At 33.9% G+C, this 19,886-nt stretch overlaps 1 protein-coding gene across 1 annotated transcript in view; it reads right to left on the bottom strand.

The window, feature by feature from the left end:
* Positions 1–19,886, bottom strand: part of EPHA6 (EPH receptor A6) — a 983,513-nt gene that overhangs the window by 172,388 nt on the left and 791,239 nt on the right. Inside the window, 1 exon segment of the mRNA XM_051984381.1 lies at positions 10,993–11,202. Within this exon segment, the coding sequence (XP_051840341.1) occupies positions 10,993–11,202 (210 nt within the window).

The following is a 19,886-nucleotide window of genomic DNA, read 5'->3' as shown; positions in this document are numbered from 1 at the left end:
AAAAACCACATGATCATCTCAATAGATGCAGAAAAAGCATTTGATAAAATCCAACATCCATTCCTAATAAAAACACTTGAGAGCATAGGAATAAATGGACTTTTCCTTAAAATAGTCAGGAGCATATATTTAAAACCATCAGTAAGCATCATATGCAATGGGGAAAAACTGGAACCTTTCCCAGTAAGATCTGGAGTGAAGCAAGGTTGCCCACTATCACCATTATTATTTAATATCGTATTAGAAACACTAGCCTCGGCAATAAGAGTCGAGAAAGATATAAAAGGAATTAGAGTAGGCAATGAGGAAACCAAACTATCACTCTTTGCAGATGATATGATGGTATACCTAGAGAACCCCAGAGATTCTACCAAAAAGCTATTGGAAATAATTCATAATTTTAGCAAAGTAGCTGGCTACAAAATAAATCCCCATAAATCCTCAGCATTTTTATACATCACCAACAAAACCCAACAGCAAGAGATACAAAGAGAAATTCCATTCAGAATAACTGTTGATACCATAAAATATTTGGGAATCTATCTACCAAAGGAAAGTCAGGAATTATATGAGCAAAATTATAAAAAAGTCTCCACACAAATAAAGTCAGACTTAAATAATTGGAAAAATATTAAGTGCTCTTGGATCGGCCGAGCGAACATAATAAAGATGACAATACTCCCTAAACTAATCTATTTATTTAGTGCTATACCAATCAGACTTCCAAGAAAATATTTTATTGATCTAGAAAAAATAACAACAAAATTCATATGGAACAATAAAAAGTCGAGAATCTCAAGGGAATTAATGAAAAAAAAATCAAATGAAGGTGGCCTAGCTGTACCTGATCTAAAATTATATTATAAAGCAGCAGTCACCAAAACCATTTGGTATTGGCTAAGAAATAGATTAGTGGATCAGTGGAAAAGGCTAGGCTCACAAGACAGAATAGTCAACTATAGACCAATCTCCCTAATGAATATTGATGCTAAAATCTTAAATAAAATATTAGCAAAAAGATTACAGAAAATTGTCACCAGGATAATACACTATGACCAAGTAGGATTTATACCAGGAATGCAGGGCTGGTTCAACATTAGGAAAACTATTAACATAATTGACTATATCAATAACCAAACAAACAAAAACCACATGATCATCTCAATAGATGCAGAAAAAGCATTTGATAAAATCCAACATCCATTCCTAATAAAAACACTTGAGAGCATAGGAATAAATGGACTTTTCCTTAAAATAGTCAGGAGCATATATTTAAAACCATCAGTAAGCATCATATGCAATGGGGAAAAACTGGAACCTTTCCCAGTAAGATCTGGAGTGAAGCAAGGTTGCCCACTATCACCATTATTATTTAATATCGTATTAGAAACACTAGCCTCGGCAATAAGAGTCGAGAAAGATATAAAAGGAATTAGAGTAGGCAATGAGGAAACCAAACTATCACTCTTTGCAGATGATATGATGGTATACCTAGAGAACCCCAGAGATTCTACCAAAAAGCTATTGGAAATAATTCATAATTTTAGCAAAGTAGCTGGCTACAAAATAAATCCCCATAAATCCTCAGCATTTTTATACATCACCAACAAAACCCAACAGCAAGAGATACAAAGAGAAATTCCATTCAGAATAACTGTTGATACCATAAAATATTTGGGAATCTATCTACCAAAGGAAAGTCAGGAATTATATGAGCAAAATTATAAAAAAGTCTCCACACAAATAAAGTCAGACTTAAATAATTGGAAAAATATTAAGTGCTCTTGGATCGGCCGAGCGAACATAATAAAGATGACAATACTCCCTAAACTAATCTATTTATTTAGTGCTATACCAATCAGACTTCCAAGAAAATATTTTATTGATCTAGAAAAAATAACAACAAAATTCATATGGAACAATAAAAAGTCGAGAATCTCAAGGGAATTAATGAAAAAAAAATCAAATGAAGGTGGCCTAGCTGTACCTGATCTAAAATTATATTATAAAGCAGCAGTCACCAAAACCATTTGGTATTGGCTAAGAAATAGATTAGTGGATCAGTGGAAAAGGCTAGGCTCACAAGACAGAATAGTCAACTATAGCAATCTAGTGTTTGACAAACCCAAAGCCCCTAACTTCTGGAAAAGAATTCATTATTTGATAAAAACTGCTGGGATAATTGGAAATTAGTATGGCAGAAATTAGGCATGGACCCACACTTAACACCATATACCAAGATAAGATCAAAATGGGTCTATGACCTAGGCATAAAGAACGAGACTATAAATAAATTAGAGGAACATAGAATAGTTTATCTCTCAGACTTGTGGAGGAGAAAGAAATTTGTGACCAAAGATGAACTAGAGACCATTACTGATCACAGAATAGAAAATTTCGATTACATCAAATTAAAAAGCCTTTGTACAAATAAAACTAATGCAAACAAGATTAGAAGGGAAGCGACAAACTGGGAAAACATTTTCACAGTTAAAGGTTCTGATAAAGGCCTCATTTCCAAAATATATAGAGAACTGACTCAAATTTATAAGAAATCAAGCCATTCTCCAATTGATAAATGGTCAAAGGATATGAACAGACAATTTTCAGAGGATGAGATTGAAACTATTACCACTCATATGAAAGAGTGTTCCAAATCATTATTGATCAGAGAAATGCAAATTAAGACAACTCTGAGATACCACTACACACCTGTCAGATTGGCTAAGATGACAGGAAAAAATAATGATGAATGTTGGAGGGGATGCGGGAAAACTGGGACACTAATGCATTGTTGGTGGAGTTGTGAACGAATCCAACCATTCTGGAGAGCAATCTGGAATTACGCCCAAAAAATTATCAAAATGTGCATATCCTTTGATCCAGCAGTGTTTCTATTGGGCTTATATCCCAAAGAAATACTAAAGAAGGGAAAGGGACCTGTATGTGCCAAAATGTTTGTAGCAGCCCTGTTTGTAGTGGCTAGAAACTGGAAAATGAATGGATGCCCATCAATTGGAGAATGGCTGGGTAAATTGTGGTATATGAATGTTATGGAATATTATTGTTCTGTAAGAAATGACCAGCAGGATGAATACAGAGAGGCTTGGAGAGACCTACATGAACTGATGCTAAGTGAAATGAGCAGAACCAGGAGATCATTATACACTTCGACAACGATATTGTATGAGGACATATTTTGATGGAAGTGGATTTCTTTGACAAAGAGACCTGAGTTTCAATTGATAAATGACGGACAAAAGCAGCTACACCCAAAGAAAGAACACTGGGAAACGAATGTGAACTATCTGCATTTTTGTTTCTCTTCCCGGATTATTTATACCTTCTGAATCCAATTCTCCCTATGCAACAAGAGAACTGTTCGGTTCTGCAAACATATATTGTATCTAGGATATACTGCAACATATCCAACATATAAAGGACTGCTTGCCATCTAGGGGAGGGGGTGGAGGGAGGGAGGGGAAAAAAAAAATCGGAACAGAAATGAGTGTAAATATAATGTAATTATTAAATAAAAAAATTAAAAAAATAAAAATAAAAATAAAAAAAAAACAAAAACAAAAAAAAACAAAAAAAAACTAATCTTTGTGTTTCAGGGCCATCCTTAAAGAGGTCTTGAAAAAAAAAATCACAATGTGTCTTAAACTTTAGTATACCCTTCAGATATTTGAATATGAATGAATATCTGTCAAAAGGACTATCAAGATCAGTCTTGTGGAAGAACAACATTCACAAAATATGTAGCCTAAAATGTAGAGCCTATGAATATATGCATATGTAGATTGAATGAGGAGGGATATTTTTTTTCACAATGATTATTATTTCTAACCCTAGCTTTTTTTGTTAAGTTAACACTTAAAGTCAGAGTTATAACTAACAAAATCTTCACATGGGACAAGTGGCTGGAATGAAGAGAGTTGGATGTGGTTTTCTATTTATTTATTTTAAAAATAATACATTTTTAATGTTTCAATATTTCAATATTTCAAATATTTCAAAATATTTCAAAATGCATGCTCAGATTTTTTTTAACATTCATTCTTGCAAAACCTTGTTTTTCAAGTTCCTCTCTCTATTTTCCCCCTTCCCAATTTCCTAGATACCAAATAATTCAATATATGTTAAATGTGTAATTCTTCTAAACATATTTCTACATTTATCATTGCTGCACAAGAGAAATCAGATCAAGAAGGAAAAAAATGAGAATGAAAAAAACAAACAACACAACAAAGGTGAAAATACTGTTATGATCCACATTCAGTCTCCATAGTCCTCTCTCTCTGGGTGCAGATGGCTCTCTCCATCACGTCTATTGGAATTGGCCTGAATCATCTCATTGCTAAAAAGATCCAAGTCCATCAGAGTTGATTTTCACATAATCCTGTTGTTGCTGCTGTAGACTTCTTGGTTCTACTCGCTTCACTTAGCATCAATTCATGCAAGTCTCTCTAGGCCTTTCTAAAATCAGCCCACTGATTACTTCTTATAGAAAAATAGTATTGCATTACATTCAAATACTATAACTTATTCAACTATTCCCCAACTGATGAGAATTCACTCAATTTCCAGTTCCTTGCCAGTACAAAAAGGAGTATTGGCAACATTTTTGCACATTTGGGTCCTTTTCTCTTTTTTATGATCTCTTTGGGATACAGACCCAGAAGACACACTGTTGGATTAAAGAGTATCCATGCCTTTGGGGCTTTTAGCTTTAAATTGCTCTCCAGAATGCTTGAATAAGTTCATAACTTAACCAACAATATATTAGTGTTTCACTTTTCCTACATCCCTTCCAACATTTATCATTATCTTTTCCTATGAGTTTAGCTAATCTGAGAGGTATGCAGTGATACCTGTTAAATTGCATCTCTATTAGTGATTTAGAACATTTTTTCATATGATTAAAAATGGTTTCAATTTCTTCTTCTAAAAATTGTCTATTCATACCCTTTGACCTTTTATCAATTGGAGAATGGCTTGTATGCTGATAAATTTAAGTCAGTTCTCTTTAAATTTTAGAAATGAGGTCTCTATCAGAACCCTTGGATATAAAAATTGTTTCCCAGTTTTGTGCTTCCCTTTTTGTTATGAGCCAGAACTTGAAACAAGGTGTTAACTCAATAGAATTGATAGAAACAATGTTTATGTTTGCAACTTTGAGAGTTCACAAGTCAAGATTCAGTATGAGATCGCAAAGTTTATACCTCCCACTATCCCACTCTCTCAGAGGAAGAGTCAACCTTTGGGTTCACACCTTTAAGAGATCATATATAAGAAGCTCTCAGTCTCAGAGAGGGTCAGTTGGAGATGTTGAGAGCCACAAGTCAGTGAGGAGACTTCGGGAAATTCATAAGTGAGGAGTAAAGTGAGAAGTCAGTTGAGGAGATTGAGAGCCAATATTCAATCGGGCAGAACTGGGGATTGGGAAGAGGAGAAGGTAGAGACTGCAGTCGAGTAGAACCAAGATTCAGAAAGAGCTGGAGGCTGAAGCTGGCAGACAAGCTGCAAGAGCTCTTGGAAGCAAGGAGTGAGATAGGCCTCTAAGAAAACTAACTTGGCTATTTTGGAGGAGACAATAAAGGATTCAAACTTTTAACACCTGGCTACATCTGAGGTGATTATTACACGGAACTGAAACTAAGGCTGCCTCCAGAAACCTCCCCAAGAAACCTGCTCACAGAGAACCATTATATTTTAGAAAAGAAGAGAACACCACACCTTCTAATCTTGGCTGCATCAGTTTTGTTTGTGCAAAACCTTTTTAATTTAATATAATCAAAATTATTGGATATGTTTTTTGAAGGAAATGGTTTATTCCCTCAGGGTTTCTATGTTCTTTCCACCCCCTTCCCTAACCTTTGGCTAGGTTGTTCAATACTTCAATGAATCTTTAATATCATCAGTGTGGGCATTCTCTCCAATAATTCAGACCACAAATCCTTATTTCTGTCCCTTTACTCTTGTCCATGATCTCTCATATATTCATCACTGGGAGTATTCCCAATGTGCTAGGGTTTTTCATGAATTTTCCTTGATATCACCAAGATGCCAATGGAGGACATGAGTCCTATGTTGGCCAACTCTCCCTCTTGCCACATGATCAACTCATTTTTTTGATCTTTGAAAATACCCTGTACTCAAATTTTCCTTTGTAATTTCTTGCTAGCAACATTTTACTTCCTGACCATTATTAGGAGCTATTTTGATCAATTATTTGCTAAAATGACTGATAATCCAGAGCAAAATGGATGACTATTTACAAAAATATAAATTGCTCAGATTCACAGAAAAATATAATACTTAAATAATCCCGTTTTACAAAAAGGAAATTGAACAAGTCATTAATCATTTTTGAAGAAAATATATCCTTAACGCCAGATGGATTCAAAATTGAATTATACTAAACATTGAAAAAAGCAATTAATCCCAATATCGTTTTTGGTTTTTTTTTGGTCACAAATGAAATAAACATAATGAGGAGAACATTCTTCATGATTACAGCTATAAGGATCAGGGGAGGAGCCTCACATAGCATAAGAGGAAGTACAGAGGACCTCAAGCCTGAGGCACCCGGATGTAATTTCTGCAGCCAGCAGGCACCACCTCTCAAGTGGGAACTCTGGTCATATTGAAAACACATCAACAGGAGACTTCTCCTTCCCTTATTGGCTGTGCCTGCATAGACCTTATATAAGCAGTGGGGACCAGGAAGTAAGTGGAGTTCAACAGGAGTTCAGCAGGAGGTAGCAGGGGGTAAGAGTGCAGGAGAATGCATGATGAGAACACGTGGAATAAAGTCTTGAGCTCACATGACAGTGTCTTAGGGTGCTCTGTTGGATGTAAGAACTGCTGCTCGGAGAGGCAGTGGCCAGAGATCCTGAAGACCTATGATTGGGGCAAGATTGGTAAAGAACCACTGTACAAGAAGTGGCTAGAGACTTTCTGAAGGCCTGGGAAATAGGCAAGATTAATAACCAGAAATTTCTGGGTGAGAGGTTACAAACAGCAATATATACAATAAATAACTGTGAATGACTTGGTAATTTTCAGCAATACAGTTCTCTAAGACAATCCCAATGGACTCATGGTGAAAAATGATACCAGCCTACAAAATTTATGATATCTGAATGCAAACTGAACTTTTCTTCCTTCCTTTCCTTCCTCCCTCTCTTCCTTCCTTTCTTCTTCCCTCCCTCCCTTCCTTCCTACTCCCTCCCTTCCTTCTTCCCTAAGCTCCTCTCTTTCTTCCTTCCCTCCTTCCCTTCTTTTCTTCCCTCCCTCCATTCCTCCCTCCCTCCCCCAGGCTCTGTCCCTCTTTTCCTTCCTTCTTACTTTCCTTCCTTCCCTCCTTCCTTCCTTCCTAATTCCCTCCCTCCTTCTCTCTCTCCCTCCCTCCTTATCTCCCTTCCTCCTTCCCTCCTTCCCTTTCTCCCTTCTTTCCTTCTTCCTTCCTTTGTTCCTTCCTTCCTTCCTTCCTTCCTTCCTTCCTTCCTTCCTTCCTTCCTTCCTTCCTCATTCCCTTACTTCCCTTCCTCCCTCCATTCCCCCTTCCCTTCTTCTTTTTCCTCCTCTATTTTCATTTTAAAATGTATTTTTTCATCTTCAGTGTAATGGAAATGCTTATAAATGAATTAAAGAAATTTCTCCCAGTTACCGATATACAATGTCTTCTCAGACATTGCTTTTAGACTACTAGGAACCATTCCTAGGTTATAGGGAGGTTATTTAGCTAATTTCAACACCATTTTGCAGCAATACTATGTGGTCAGTGTCATTCTGGCTGTGAGAGGCATACACAGGTGTATTCTATTAAGCTTTGCCCTCCTAGCTGGATCTATGGCCTCAAAGTCCCTTAGCATAAATTGAGAACCTTCCTTGTGGATTACTGAGCCTGTGGTTCCCTGTTACTTCCTTGCTATTCTGTGTAGGGTTGAATATAGGCCCAAGTCTGAACTTTAGTAACTATCCTTGCTTATTCTTGCTGCTGGTAGGGTCAGAGTTGGGTGGGGGAAGAGGAACACTAGTGGACAAAGCTTATGCTATGAAGTATAGATTAAAAAGTTCTTTGGTCCTTCTTCCCCATCCTTGCAATGAGATGGAAAGGGAGCAAAGGTGACTGTGTATCTTCTTATAAGTGATAGCTCTGAGCTAATTTCCTGTCTGACTCACCTTACTTATGACTCTGGTCATAGTCATCTTTCTCTCAATTTAGGCAGTAATAAATAATCTCTCTGAAAAATGACCTTTTTTTTTCCAGACCCTGGACCAATCACAATATCTTGGGAACTAGACCTAGCTAACAATCTCTTTAAAATGGCCTTAATCTTACTGAAAAGGTTTTCTGCTGCATACCTTTTTCCTCATTTAATGAAAAACAAACAAATAAACAAAACCCTTTTCTATTCCAGGCCTCCAAAAACTGTTTTAAGAAACTTTAATACTAATGAAGCAAAAATGATAATTTCAATCGTATTATAATTATATATAAACTAAAGCTAAACTGAGCCAAACTGAAACTAGAAATATTCAATTGAGAGAATGGGCTAGATTTTTGTTTTATGTGAAATATCTGTTTTTTGTCCAAAATCAAAATTTCCTTGGAAAAAATTACAAATATATGCTTTGTGGTAATACACATAATAAAGATCTGAATGTAAATCAGCTTTTAAAAATTTGTTTTCATATTGTGGGAGAAACAATCATTAGTATATGCTGTGGGGCCCCTTGAAACAAAGGTTTAAGAATCTCATATTGTCTCTAGGTTGGATTTTAGCAAATGTGACTGCAAGTTTGTCTTCTGATTGAATTACTTCTCTGACAAATAAACACAAAACATGTCTCTGAACAAAGTTGTAATCCATTCAGTTGATGAATTTACTTTAATTATGATATATTATAAAAATTAAAAAGTCCCTAAATCTTGAAATTATTTAGTAAAAATGTTGTTGTTGTTTAGTCATGTCTGACTCTGTGACCCTATTTGGGATTTTCTTGCAAAAGTTCTAGAATGGTTTGACATTTCTTTCTCTAGCTCATTTTAAAGTTGAGGAAACTTGCCCAAAGTCACACAGATTTGAACTCAGAAAGATGAGTCTTATCTGACTCTAGCCTGGGTGCTCTATCCATTATACCACTTAGCTTCCCCAATAAAAAACATTGGTGCAGTTAAAAACAATACAACCTTAGACTGTAGAATTCTAAAGTGGCATATAATAGTTCTTATATGTTATATAGTGTTCTGTATAAGAGAACACACTACTTAGCATCTATGTAGACTTAGAAAATCTAAAACATCATACTATGGTTAGACACTTTTGCTCTAGCTAGGCTTTTGAAATAAATCTTGTTTACCAATTAAATTAATTGAGCATCTAAAAAAAAAGAAGAAAATTTTTAAATTGTATAAATAATCTACATTTTGCTAGCCAATCACATAGTTCATTTTTTTAGTAAAGATATTTTATATTTCCTTTTATATGTCAACAAATTTAATTTGTCTTATCTATTGTAGATACTGCTTGTACCTTTTTCTAGGTTTATTAATAATGTGAGTGACAGAAGAGGCTTATCCATTTTTACCAATCTTCCAAAGTTGTCTTTATGGTTGCACATTTGTAAATACCAAAAGGTGAAAAGGCATGAGCCTTGAAGCCTAAAGATCATCATGATTTTCTTTCATTAAAAAATGAGGCAGAACGGTATTTTTAAAAACAAATATCTTATTTACAGATATTAGTCTCTAGTTTTTAATGAAGCCTTTTATTCAAATGAAAAAAATCAGTTGATATTAACATTTTATACATCTGTCTCTGAGAGATTAATTTATTTTCTTCAGAACTGTGGCTTTTTGTTATAAAAGCTATTGAAAATGCCTCCAGAGGACCTCTTAAAACAAACAAATTTAGGACACAAAATTCTATATTTAAAATATTTAACTTTGATTCAATCTTTTAATAACTGAATAGCAAATTTATAAAAAAACAAAGATCACAGGAAATGAAATAAATATTGACAAAAGATTGGAGATGAATATTTTTTGTTAATATTGGATATAAGGTAAAGAAAACTGAGAATCAAATTGACTTGGCAGTTTCTGATTATTTCTCAGTGCTGTAGAATGTCAGAGCAGTGTGATGATTCACCAAAGAATGTAAGAAAGAAAATATTTCATTACATTTTATTCTGCAAATTAGCAGGTATCCACAATAACTAAATAACACAAAAGATAATGAAATTTAATGGACTTGAATTTGATGGCATAGAAAAATATAATTAAAAGATTCTGGAAGCTATTTTAGATTAAAGAAGTCAAGGAAACTTGACTGGCTATCTAACAAATTGGCCTTTGATACCTAAGTTTTTCCTGATGATAAAACAGAAATCATCTATAAAAACAACCTTATTTTTGGAGTCTATCTCTATTTTTATAATAGACGTGCATTATTATGCACTTTCAAATCTCTTCATGACATTTGCTATTAGGATGGAATGCTATTTATAATAGAATATAACCAGAGTACCAAAAACAATTCATTCATTGATAAGGTCTAGCTTGGGTGATATTTAGGGGCTTATAGTTTTTGAGATAATATAAAATAATTTATATAAGGATTTTTTTAAATCCATAAAACAGTCCTGCAACTTGAATCCCAAAGATGTTATCCTAAGCACTGTCTGCCTTTTACATATTTTTTTGAGTACCTTTAGAATTTATCACAATGCTTGGTACATAGTAGGTGCTTAATAAATGTTTATTGATTGCTGACTGGTTGAAAGAAAAGATGAATTTGATACTTGAATTTAATGATGTAAAGAAACTTCTTAATGTATTTTCTTGTTAAATAAGAAAATATAAAATTTACCAGAATCTCATAGATCATATGGCTATCTCTAATAATGAAGCATTACAAAGAAAAGAGAATGAAATATACAAATACATAAAATGTAGCAAATTATATGACAAAAACTTACTGTTGTTGTATAAGCAGCTTCTGGGTCATCTTCTAGTATTTGAGAGAGACCAAAATCAGATACTTTGCATACTAAGTTGCTGTTGACTAGTATATTTCGAGCTGCAAGATCTCGATGTACATAACCCATATCAGAAAGATACTTCATACCAGATGCAATCCCTCGAAGCATACCAATCAATTGAATAACTGTGAAGTGGCCATCATGTTTCTGAAAAGAAATTTTATAGGTTAAAAGTAAATTATAAATCCTAAGATATTAAAGATCATTTATGTTCTACATTGCACTTTCATGAGAATATTATTTTTATGTCTATTTCACTAAAATAAAAGAAAAAAGGAGAATTCTTTAGGATAAAGGTTTTTCTCCATCTTATTCCTACTGAAGAGGGAAAAATAGCTTAACATTTAAAATGGGGAGAAAAATTTAGTTGGAGATGACCAAGAAATCCTCCCAAAAAGTAATGGAGAGATTAGTAAAAGAAGAAAGTAAATTTCAAGAAGACTATTTCTAATAGGTAAATCTTGGTGAAGCTATTATTAGGATGGCAGTGTAATATAAAGGACCCTGTGGAGAATTAATTCTCTTTAAATAGTTATGGGTTCCTGAATCAACCACACCATTATGTAGGAAAGAAAGTAAATGTAGTAGGATGTCAAGTTAGTTAAACTCAGAACTACAAAAACCTGAAAGGCAAAAGGAAATTACACAAAAAACTGCTAATAAAAACTTAGGAAAGGTCACAAAGAACAAATAAAAAGTAATAGTGTGGTTGTGTGGTGACAGGATTAGACAAGCTACATTGAAAAAGAATATATAGTTTGTGAGTTTTAAGAGACTTAAAGTTTACAGAGTAACATGCTTCATTATGTAAAGCAAATCAGTAGAGAAATAAAGTTTATAATATAATGGACTCCTGGGAAAAGGAACTTTTATGTTTACTTAAAACAGAGAGAACAAAGAAACAGCACGGAGTCAATGATGGAATGTATGCCTTGGTTTAAATCATGCCTCTAAAACATACTTGCTGTGTGACTGGTCAACTAAGTTAATCTCTTGATGCTCTGGGGAATGTTCTAAGACTATGAGTTGTGAAGAAGATGCTTAATAGTTTTAGTATAAGGCATTTATTTAACTGGAAGTTTCTGCAGCAATGAAACACAGATTTAGTTCCTAATCCTATACCTTAAAGGCAGCATGAAGACTTGGAATTAGTCAGCTTGGGTTTGAACTCAAGCTCCATGCATTTGTATAACCCTAGAAAAGTCGATCTAACATTTCTGAGCCTTGGCTCTTTTATCTATATAATGTGGATAGTTGTATTTCTATTCCCTCCCTCATGAGATTATTGTGAAGATCATTTTAGGCAAGGTGTACATATAAAAGTTTTTGATGAAAGTTCTGAAAAAAAGAAACAATGTCATGATAATTACTGCATTTCAGCCACATGCATTAGAATGATTATAAGCACCAAAAATTCAATTGAGGACTAAAAGGGAGTAACTAAGATGCTATATTCTGATAATTAATTAATTTAAATCAATTGATAAACATTTCAAAGGCAATTTCTGTATTCTAGGCAATGTAATAGATGTTCAGAGACACAAAATAGAGATAATATAATAAAAACAGAGATAAAATAAGAGAGGCAGTCCCTATTTTATTGAGAAAGATTATACCTACATATTGATCATAAGGTGATTGTTATTGTTGTTGTTGCCTTGAGGAAGGAAGGCTGTTGCCATTAGAAGTTTTGACTTAGGAGGTAATCATAATCATCATAAGATACATAAATATCATATTCTTAAATGTAAGTTATTGGACAAGCTTGGTTGATTTGATAGTCAATATAAAGTTTTTGATAAAACATTTTTGAAAATAGTATATTATGAGTTTGCTCTTCTTAATATTAGAGAATAACATAAGAAAACTTCATGCCTTTAAGACTTTGTTGCGGATTTTACAACCCATACTTTCAGACCGAATAGCTGATTAAAAAGAGAAAGTTCTACAATAGCTCAGACACATGATAAAGATAAACTTCAATATCTCTTCGATCTAAAGTAGCTCTCAAAGGGACATTAATTACATGTAGGGAGTACCTGAGCTACCAAAAGAATCTGACTCCTCAGCTGTCATATAGACTCTGTATGCTCCATGCAACAATGATGCATTGATCAGTTGAATGAATAAAACTATTACAGTAATTGAATAAAGAAACTGGGTACTATACCATCTTATCTCCTACAATCATTATAACATCTCTCAACTCAAGGGGATACTAAGGAAATGAATACCCTTTTAAAAGAAGGGAGATGTTATTCAGGTAGGTAATTTATTCAGCTCTCTACTGTAATTATATAGTAGATGTAATGTAGAAAAGATAACCCAGAAAGGGAAACTTTAGTATTATTAGTTTTTTATGTTTCTAATATATATTCTGAGACAGAGTACTATGAGCAAAAATCTGTCTCTTCTATAAAATACTATCCTTATCTGCCTCTGAATTATGAAATCCCAAATCTTTGGATAGAATTGAAAGCATAAATTCCTTTGGGACAGAAAGGACTGAGATAATGTAAAGGGGTCGTATTGTTGCCTATTAAAATATAGTTTTGTGGCATCATGGCTAATAGAGCACTTCAATTTCAATTAACTGTTGCAGGACTAAAAAGTAGCAAGAGTTATCAATTTAAACAAATACTTATGAAATATCCACTGGATGGAGGATCATTGTGCATACAAAGACAAAGAAGGCATAATTCTTTTCCAGTTAAGAAACTTTCAATCTAATAGCAAAGGATAAGAAAGGTTTGGAGATAATGTGGTATTTTTATAAGATTGTTTAATGATTGGTTGCTAATTAATCACTATAAAGTGTATAGGTAAAGTAAGTGAAGAAAGTTTCAACATAATTGAGAGATCCTGCCCACTGGAGTGAGTGAGTGGATCAGAAATTAGAAAAATTAAGAAAAAAATTTTTTGAGAATGTAAATATTTGAGATAATCTTAGAAAATGGTTAGTACTTCATTAGATGGAGATGGAGTTTGTGAGGAAAGCTATTCCAGGCATCTGGAATGAAAAATAAAGGTGTAAAGGCAAGAAGGAAAGCTTGCTCTATGGTTTCAACCAAAACAAGTCATTCTAAAATTGCTTTCTCATTTCTGCTTTCTGACTTCTTTAGCTTCCTTCAAATCTTAGCTAAAGCCCTATCTTTAGCAAATTTTTTTTCTGGGTACCCTTAGTGCCTCTGAGTTTTAGTCTTTCATATATATATTTAGTACATAGTTGTTTGCATTTTCCCTTCCCATCATACCCTAAGATTTTAGAGAACAGGGACTATTATTTACTTTTCTTTGTATCCTCAGAATTTAGCAGAGTGCCTGGTACTTAGCAGGTACTTGATAAATTTTTGTTGTTATTGTCTATTCGATATATATTATATACATTATATATACATTATATATTTCATACACACACACACATACATATTTAGATTACCTATTAAAATGGTTGGAATCACAAAAAATTCAATTGAGTACTAAAAGGGAGTAACTAAGATGCTATGGTTCATATTCTAAAATTAATTCATCTAAATCAATTGATAAATATTTTGAATTAAGAAACATTCAAAGATAATTATCTATTTGATATATGTGTGTGTGTATGTATATGTATGTGTTTTCTCTCTCCACTTTCTTTACCTTCCTTTTTACCTTTCTCTGAGTACTTTCTAGCTTGTTATCACTCTGCTGCTCAGAGCTGAGCTCTTTAAATGGTATGATTAGGAGAAACCCTCATTCTGGACACTACAGAACTCTGTTACTATAGTTTAAGATTATATTATCTTCCCCCCCAATTGCAGTACTCTATTGTTCACTCATATTGAACTAACAATTGAGAAAAAAAATCTTTTTTTTCAGATGAAGTGCTGTTTAGCCTTGTCTTTCTCATCTTGTATGTATGAAGTGTTTTTTTTTTATTTCATTTGAAAAGCCTTACATTTATCATCATTAAATTTTATTTATTTATATTTAGTTCACCAGTCTGGTCTGTTGAGAATTTTTTTTTTGATTGTGTTTTCTCCAAAGTGTTAAATATTTCTTGTTGTTGTCTTGTAATTATCTTTGAATTTTATAAGCACACTATCTGTGTCTTTTGTCCAAAGCTTGGATTTAAAAAAAAAAAAAAAAAGGATGCACAGAAACATCCAAAAATCTCTCCACTAGAGACCTTTCAAATTGAAATCAAGTCATTAACACCAGTGCTTTGGATCCAGTCCATTCTGAGCCCAACTAGTGATGAGTCAAACTTAAGAAATTCTATCTATGTAGATACCAAAATACAAGCCTTTCTCAAAGGCTTGGGGGCTCATTGGATGTCCTTAATATCCTTTACTTGTCATTTCCCATTTCAGCTATGATATGTGGTCTGGCCTTTAGGTATTACCTTAAATATGACAAAAAAGTATAACTTTCTAAAATAATTTTTCTGAATTTAACAAATACCAGGTTAGATATACATTTCCATATGTACAGTAGAATAGAGAAACAGGATTTTACCTGAAACTACAATCTCTATCAGGTACAGATTGTTTTTCTTTTAAAGTTTGTCATCTTTCAGGGCAGCTAGGTGGTGCAGTGAATAGAGCACCAGTCCTGAAGTCAGGAGAATCTGAGTTCAAATATGGCCTCAGACACTTAATGCCTCCTATCTGTGTGATCCTAGGCAAGTCACTTAGCCCTAATTGCCTCAGAAACAAAAGAAAAATATGTTAACTTTTTAAGTGCCCACTATGTGCCAAACCCTGTGCTAAGCCTGGGGGATTTAAAAGAAGCAAAAGACAGTTCCTATCCTCAAGGAGCTTATAGTCTAATAATAAAGATAATGTGGAAACACATTTTTCTTTCCTTTTTCAAACTAAAGCTTTTTATTTACCAAACATATGCATGGGTAATTTTTCAACAATGACCCTTGCAAAATCTTCTGTTCCTAATTTTTCCTTCCTTCCACCCTCCCCTTTCCCTAGATGGCAGGTAGTCTAATACATTAAATATGTTCAAATATATGCTAAATCAAATATGTGTGTACATATTTATACTGTTATCTTGCTGTATAAGAAAAATTAGATCAAGAAGGAAGAAAAATTGCAAAAGAAAGCAAAATATAAGCAAATAACAACAGAAGGAATGAGAATGCTATGTTGTGGTTCACACTCAGTTTCCGTGGTCCTCTCTCTAGGTATAGAAGGCTTTCTTCATCACTGAACAAGGGGAACTGGTTTGAATCATCTCATTGTTGAAGAGAGTCCATCAGAATTGATCTTCATATAGTCTTGTTGTTACTATGTATAATGATCTCCTGGTTCTGCTCATTTCACTTAGCTTCAGTTCATATAAGTCACTCCAGGCTTCTTGGAAATCATCCTGCTGGTCATTTTTTACAGAACAATAATATTCCATAACATTCATATACCCTAATTAATTCAGCCATTCTCCAATTGATGGGCACCCATTTAGTTTCCAGTCTGTAGTCACTACAAAAATGGGCTGCCACAAACATTTTTGCACATGTGTGTCCCTTTCCTTCTTTTAAGATCTCTTTGAGGTATAAGTCCAGTATAAACACTGCTGGATCAAAGGATATGCACAGTTTGATAACTTTTTGAGCATAGTTCCAAATTGCTCTCCAGAATGGTTGGATCCATTTACAGTTTTACCAATAATGTATCAGTGTCCCAGTTTTCCCACATCCCCTCCACCATTCATCATCTTTTCCTGTCATCTTAGCCAATCTGACAGGTGGCAAACATATTTTCCAAAGCAAATTGTTTACAGGATTAATAGAAAATAAGTAACAAAAGAAAGGCCTTAGAATTAAGGGGGGGATTTGGGAAAGGCTTTTTGTAAAAGTTCAGATTTTAGTTGGGACTTAAAGGAAGCCAAGGAAGTCAGAGTATAATTAGTTCAATCTGTTGTTTTCAATATTTTATTTGTATTTCTTCCTGGTCTTCCTTTCATTATTGTCTGTGATAAAATTATATCTTGTTTTGGTCCTCTTGATCCTCTTCCTAACCTAAGTATAGGTAAGTAAGGTTACAAATAGCCAGTATTACAGGGATAATGGCAGAAAAGATTGTAAAGGGAAACTTGAATCATATACAAAGTATCCCAAAGATCAAATGAGCATAATTTATAAATTGTGTCCTATATTAACCAAAATTCACATAAATCCTGGATTAGTAGAAGTCATTCAGGCACTGCTGTCAAAGTTCTGGTGCTAGTATACCTAAATTCTAGATAAAATCTAGGCCTCGACAGTTTCAGATCGAGAGTATTATAAAGGTTTTGATAGCTTTGAGATGAATACTTAAAAGTTTTATTAATAACATAGAGATGATGTGGATAGTTAATGAATTAACTCCAAAATGGCACAGATAAGATTTAATCCATTTTTCCCCAAACCCTATGAAAATGAGATCTCGGGCTCATAACCCCTTAATATCCTTCACTCTCCATTGGTTCAGTGATGCTTTTGACTTTAACCCATGGTTCCATGAATGGTAACTTCATGTCTCTCCCCCTGCTTATCTTTTTTCTCAATATTGCCTTTTTTTCCTTCATCATCCCATCCCTCTATCCCACTGTCTGCTTCTGTACTCCTTTTGCCACTGTCTCTGTATTCTTTCTGATTATCAAAATGTAATTGCCACTCTTTTTTCTACTGCCAATAGTGGTCTTTCCTGGTGAGTAACTAAAGAACTAGGTGTCCTTGCCCCCATTATATAACTTCACAAATTAATAATCAATTTATCTTCTATATACTTAAAAATGCCCGAGTGATTTTGTTCCTTTCTTTTTTTCTTCTGACCCATTACTTTCAAAATTGAATACATCTAATTATTCTTCAAAGTTCTTTTAATCTCAGCAATGGACTTTGACAGAGGGAGTAGTGAAAAGTTCTGGTGGGAGACACAGACAAAATGGATGGGTCAGAAGATTGGTCAGACTGAGTTGGATAAGGAGTAAGAGAGCATCAGACTGGAGAGATGGTAAGGGAAATCAGGTTGCATTTGGGCACTTACTTCAGTATGACAGATCTTAAGGGAATGTTAGAAGGTGTTATGAATGTTTTAGAGCTAGGGGAGGGCTTATACTAAGGAGTTGAATTAGTTCATGGAAGTTAATATACTGAGGAGAAAGGAATGATGGTAAAAAGACTTCCATAACCTGGGACCCTTAGGCAAATTTTCTCAGTCCTGGTAAACTGAGTCTATTCAGTAATTATTTTTGTAGTTGAGGAATAGGGCTGGGATTAGATCTGAGCTGGTGACTGTTCTAAAACTAAAGCCCTCAGGAAAACATGAATGTACCTAGACTTGAAACATGCAACTTTTTATCACACACTCATATGGCAGTCAATATCCTCTCACCCCCAGCTTTTTAATATGGGATCTCATAATTGAACATGGGGGTCATGAAATTATGATTTATTATTATTAAGTTTAACTTGTAGACATTTATTTTATATACTTATATACCTGGGGTTGTGTAAAAATTTCCCAGACAAAAAGGGGTCATGAATAGAAAAAATTTAAGAAGCCCTACTCTAACTTAATCTCTGAAAAATCAATTGGCAAACAAAAACTTAATATAGCAGCATAATATGGTAATTTAAGAACACATTCAAGACTGTTTCTGAACATTTTAGCCCAGGAGGGCTTTGAATTTTCATTTGTAATGGGATGGATGCAAACTTATAATTCTGTCTTTTATTCTCATAACTATCATTTAAAGTCTTGGAGAATGCTATCACCCAGGAGAAAAAAACCCACAAAAACTTTTTTTTCTGGCTTATTTTTTTCATTATTTCTCTTCTTCAGGGAAGGAAATTTTCTAGAACTACTCATTTGGAGCAAAAAACACCTTCCTTTTCCTCCTCTCTTTCCTTCCTTCCTCCTCTCATTTGGTTATTTGTTTGAGAGCAGTCCTTGGATAATTTGAATACCTTATGTGGGATGTCTTCCCTGAATCTCACATGCATAGTATAAGGGTTTTGGGCTGAGAGGCAGATGCATATGTCATATTCTGGGAAAGAGAGGAAACAAGTAATATTGACTCGCTATAATCTTATATGATAATATATTGCAGTGGAAAGAGAATAGAGCTTAGAATGCAGAAATTGGAATTTGAATTCATTACTGAGTTTGAATCCTATTTCTGCCGCGTTTTAACTGCGTGAATTTAGGTAAGTCATTTAATATTTCTTGGCCTTAGTTTATATATAAATAAGAAGATGAGACTAAAAGGTGACAATGGTATCTTTTTGCTTTGTATCCTTACTTGAAGCATGAATTTTCTTTATATTACTTTTGCTTCAATTATTCTAGTAGTGGGTACCTTATTGCCATAGAAGGTAATGGAAAACTCTCCATCAAATCAAGATTGATGGTATTTGGATTAGACTTGACTTTATATATCTTTTATAATAAATAATAATAAAAACCTCTCTCTTTTTCTTTCTCTCTATCCATCCCCCTTCCTGTATCCTCAGCTTAACCATTGTGCATTTCTCCTATATTTTGAAATTTGGTGAGGGTAGCAATTACCAGGTTTTTTCTATAATTTAGAAAAGAATAGAGTAGGGAAGAAGAGGAAAAGGGAGAAGGGAATCCTTCAGTCCACATTTAGATCTTATAACTACAGATTATTTGAAGCTGCTCTACTGATTTTGCAAACTAGGCTGTGAGCTCATCTGCAGGGATAGAGAATTGGTTTTCCATTTTTTGTTTAATGGAGCACTCATAGGCTAGTAACCAATATAATCTCTTGTAGAGTGTCAGTATTCAATAAATATTAATTCAAACTGAATTGGATTGTTTATGAAGGGAAAA

The sequence above is a fragment of the Antechinus flavipes genome, chromosome 3 (assembly GCF_016432865.1).
Source record: "Antechinus flavipes isolate AdamAnt ecotype Samford, QLD, Australia chromosome 3, AdamAnt_v2, whole genome shotgun sequence".
NCBI classification, from domain to species: domain Eukaryota; kingdom Metazoa; phylum Chordata; class Mammalia; order Dasyuromorphia; family Dasyuridae; genus Antechinus; species Antechinus flavipes.
The sequence above is the reverse complement of the archived record's forward strand: the minus strand, read 5'-3'. Positions and strand labels throughout refer to the sequence as shown.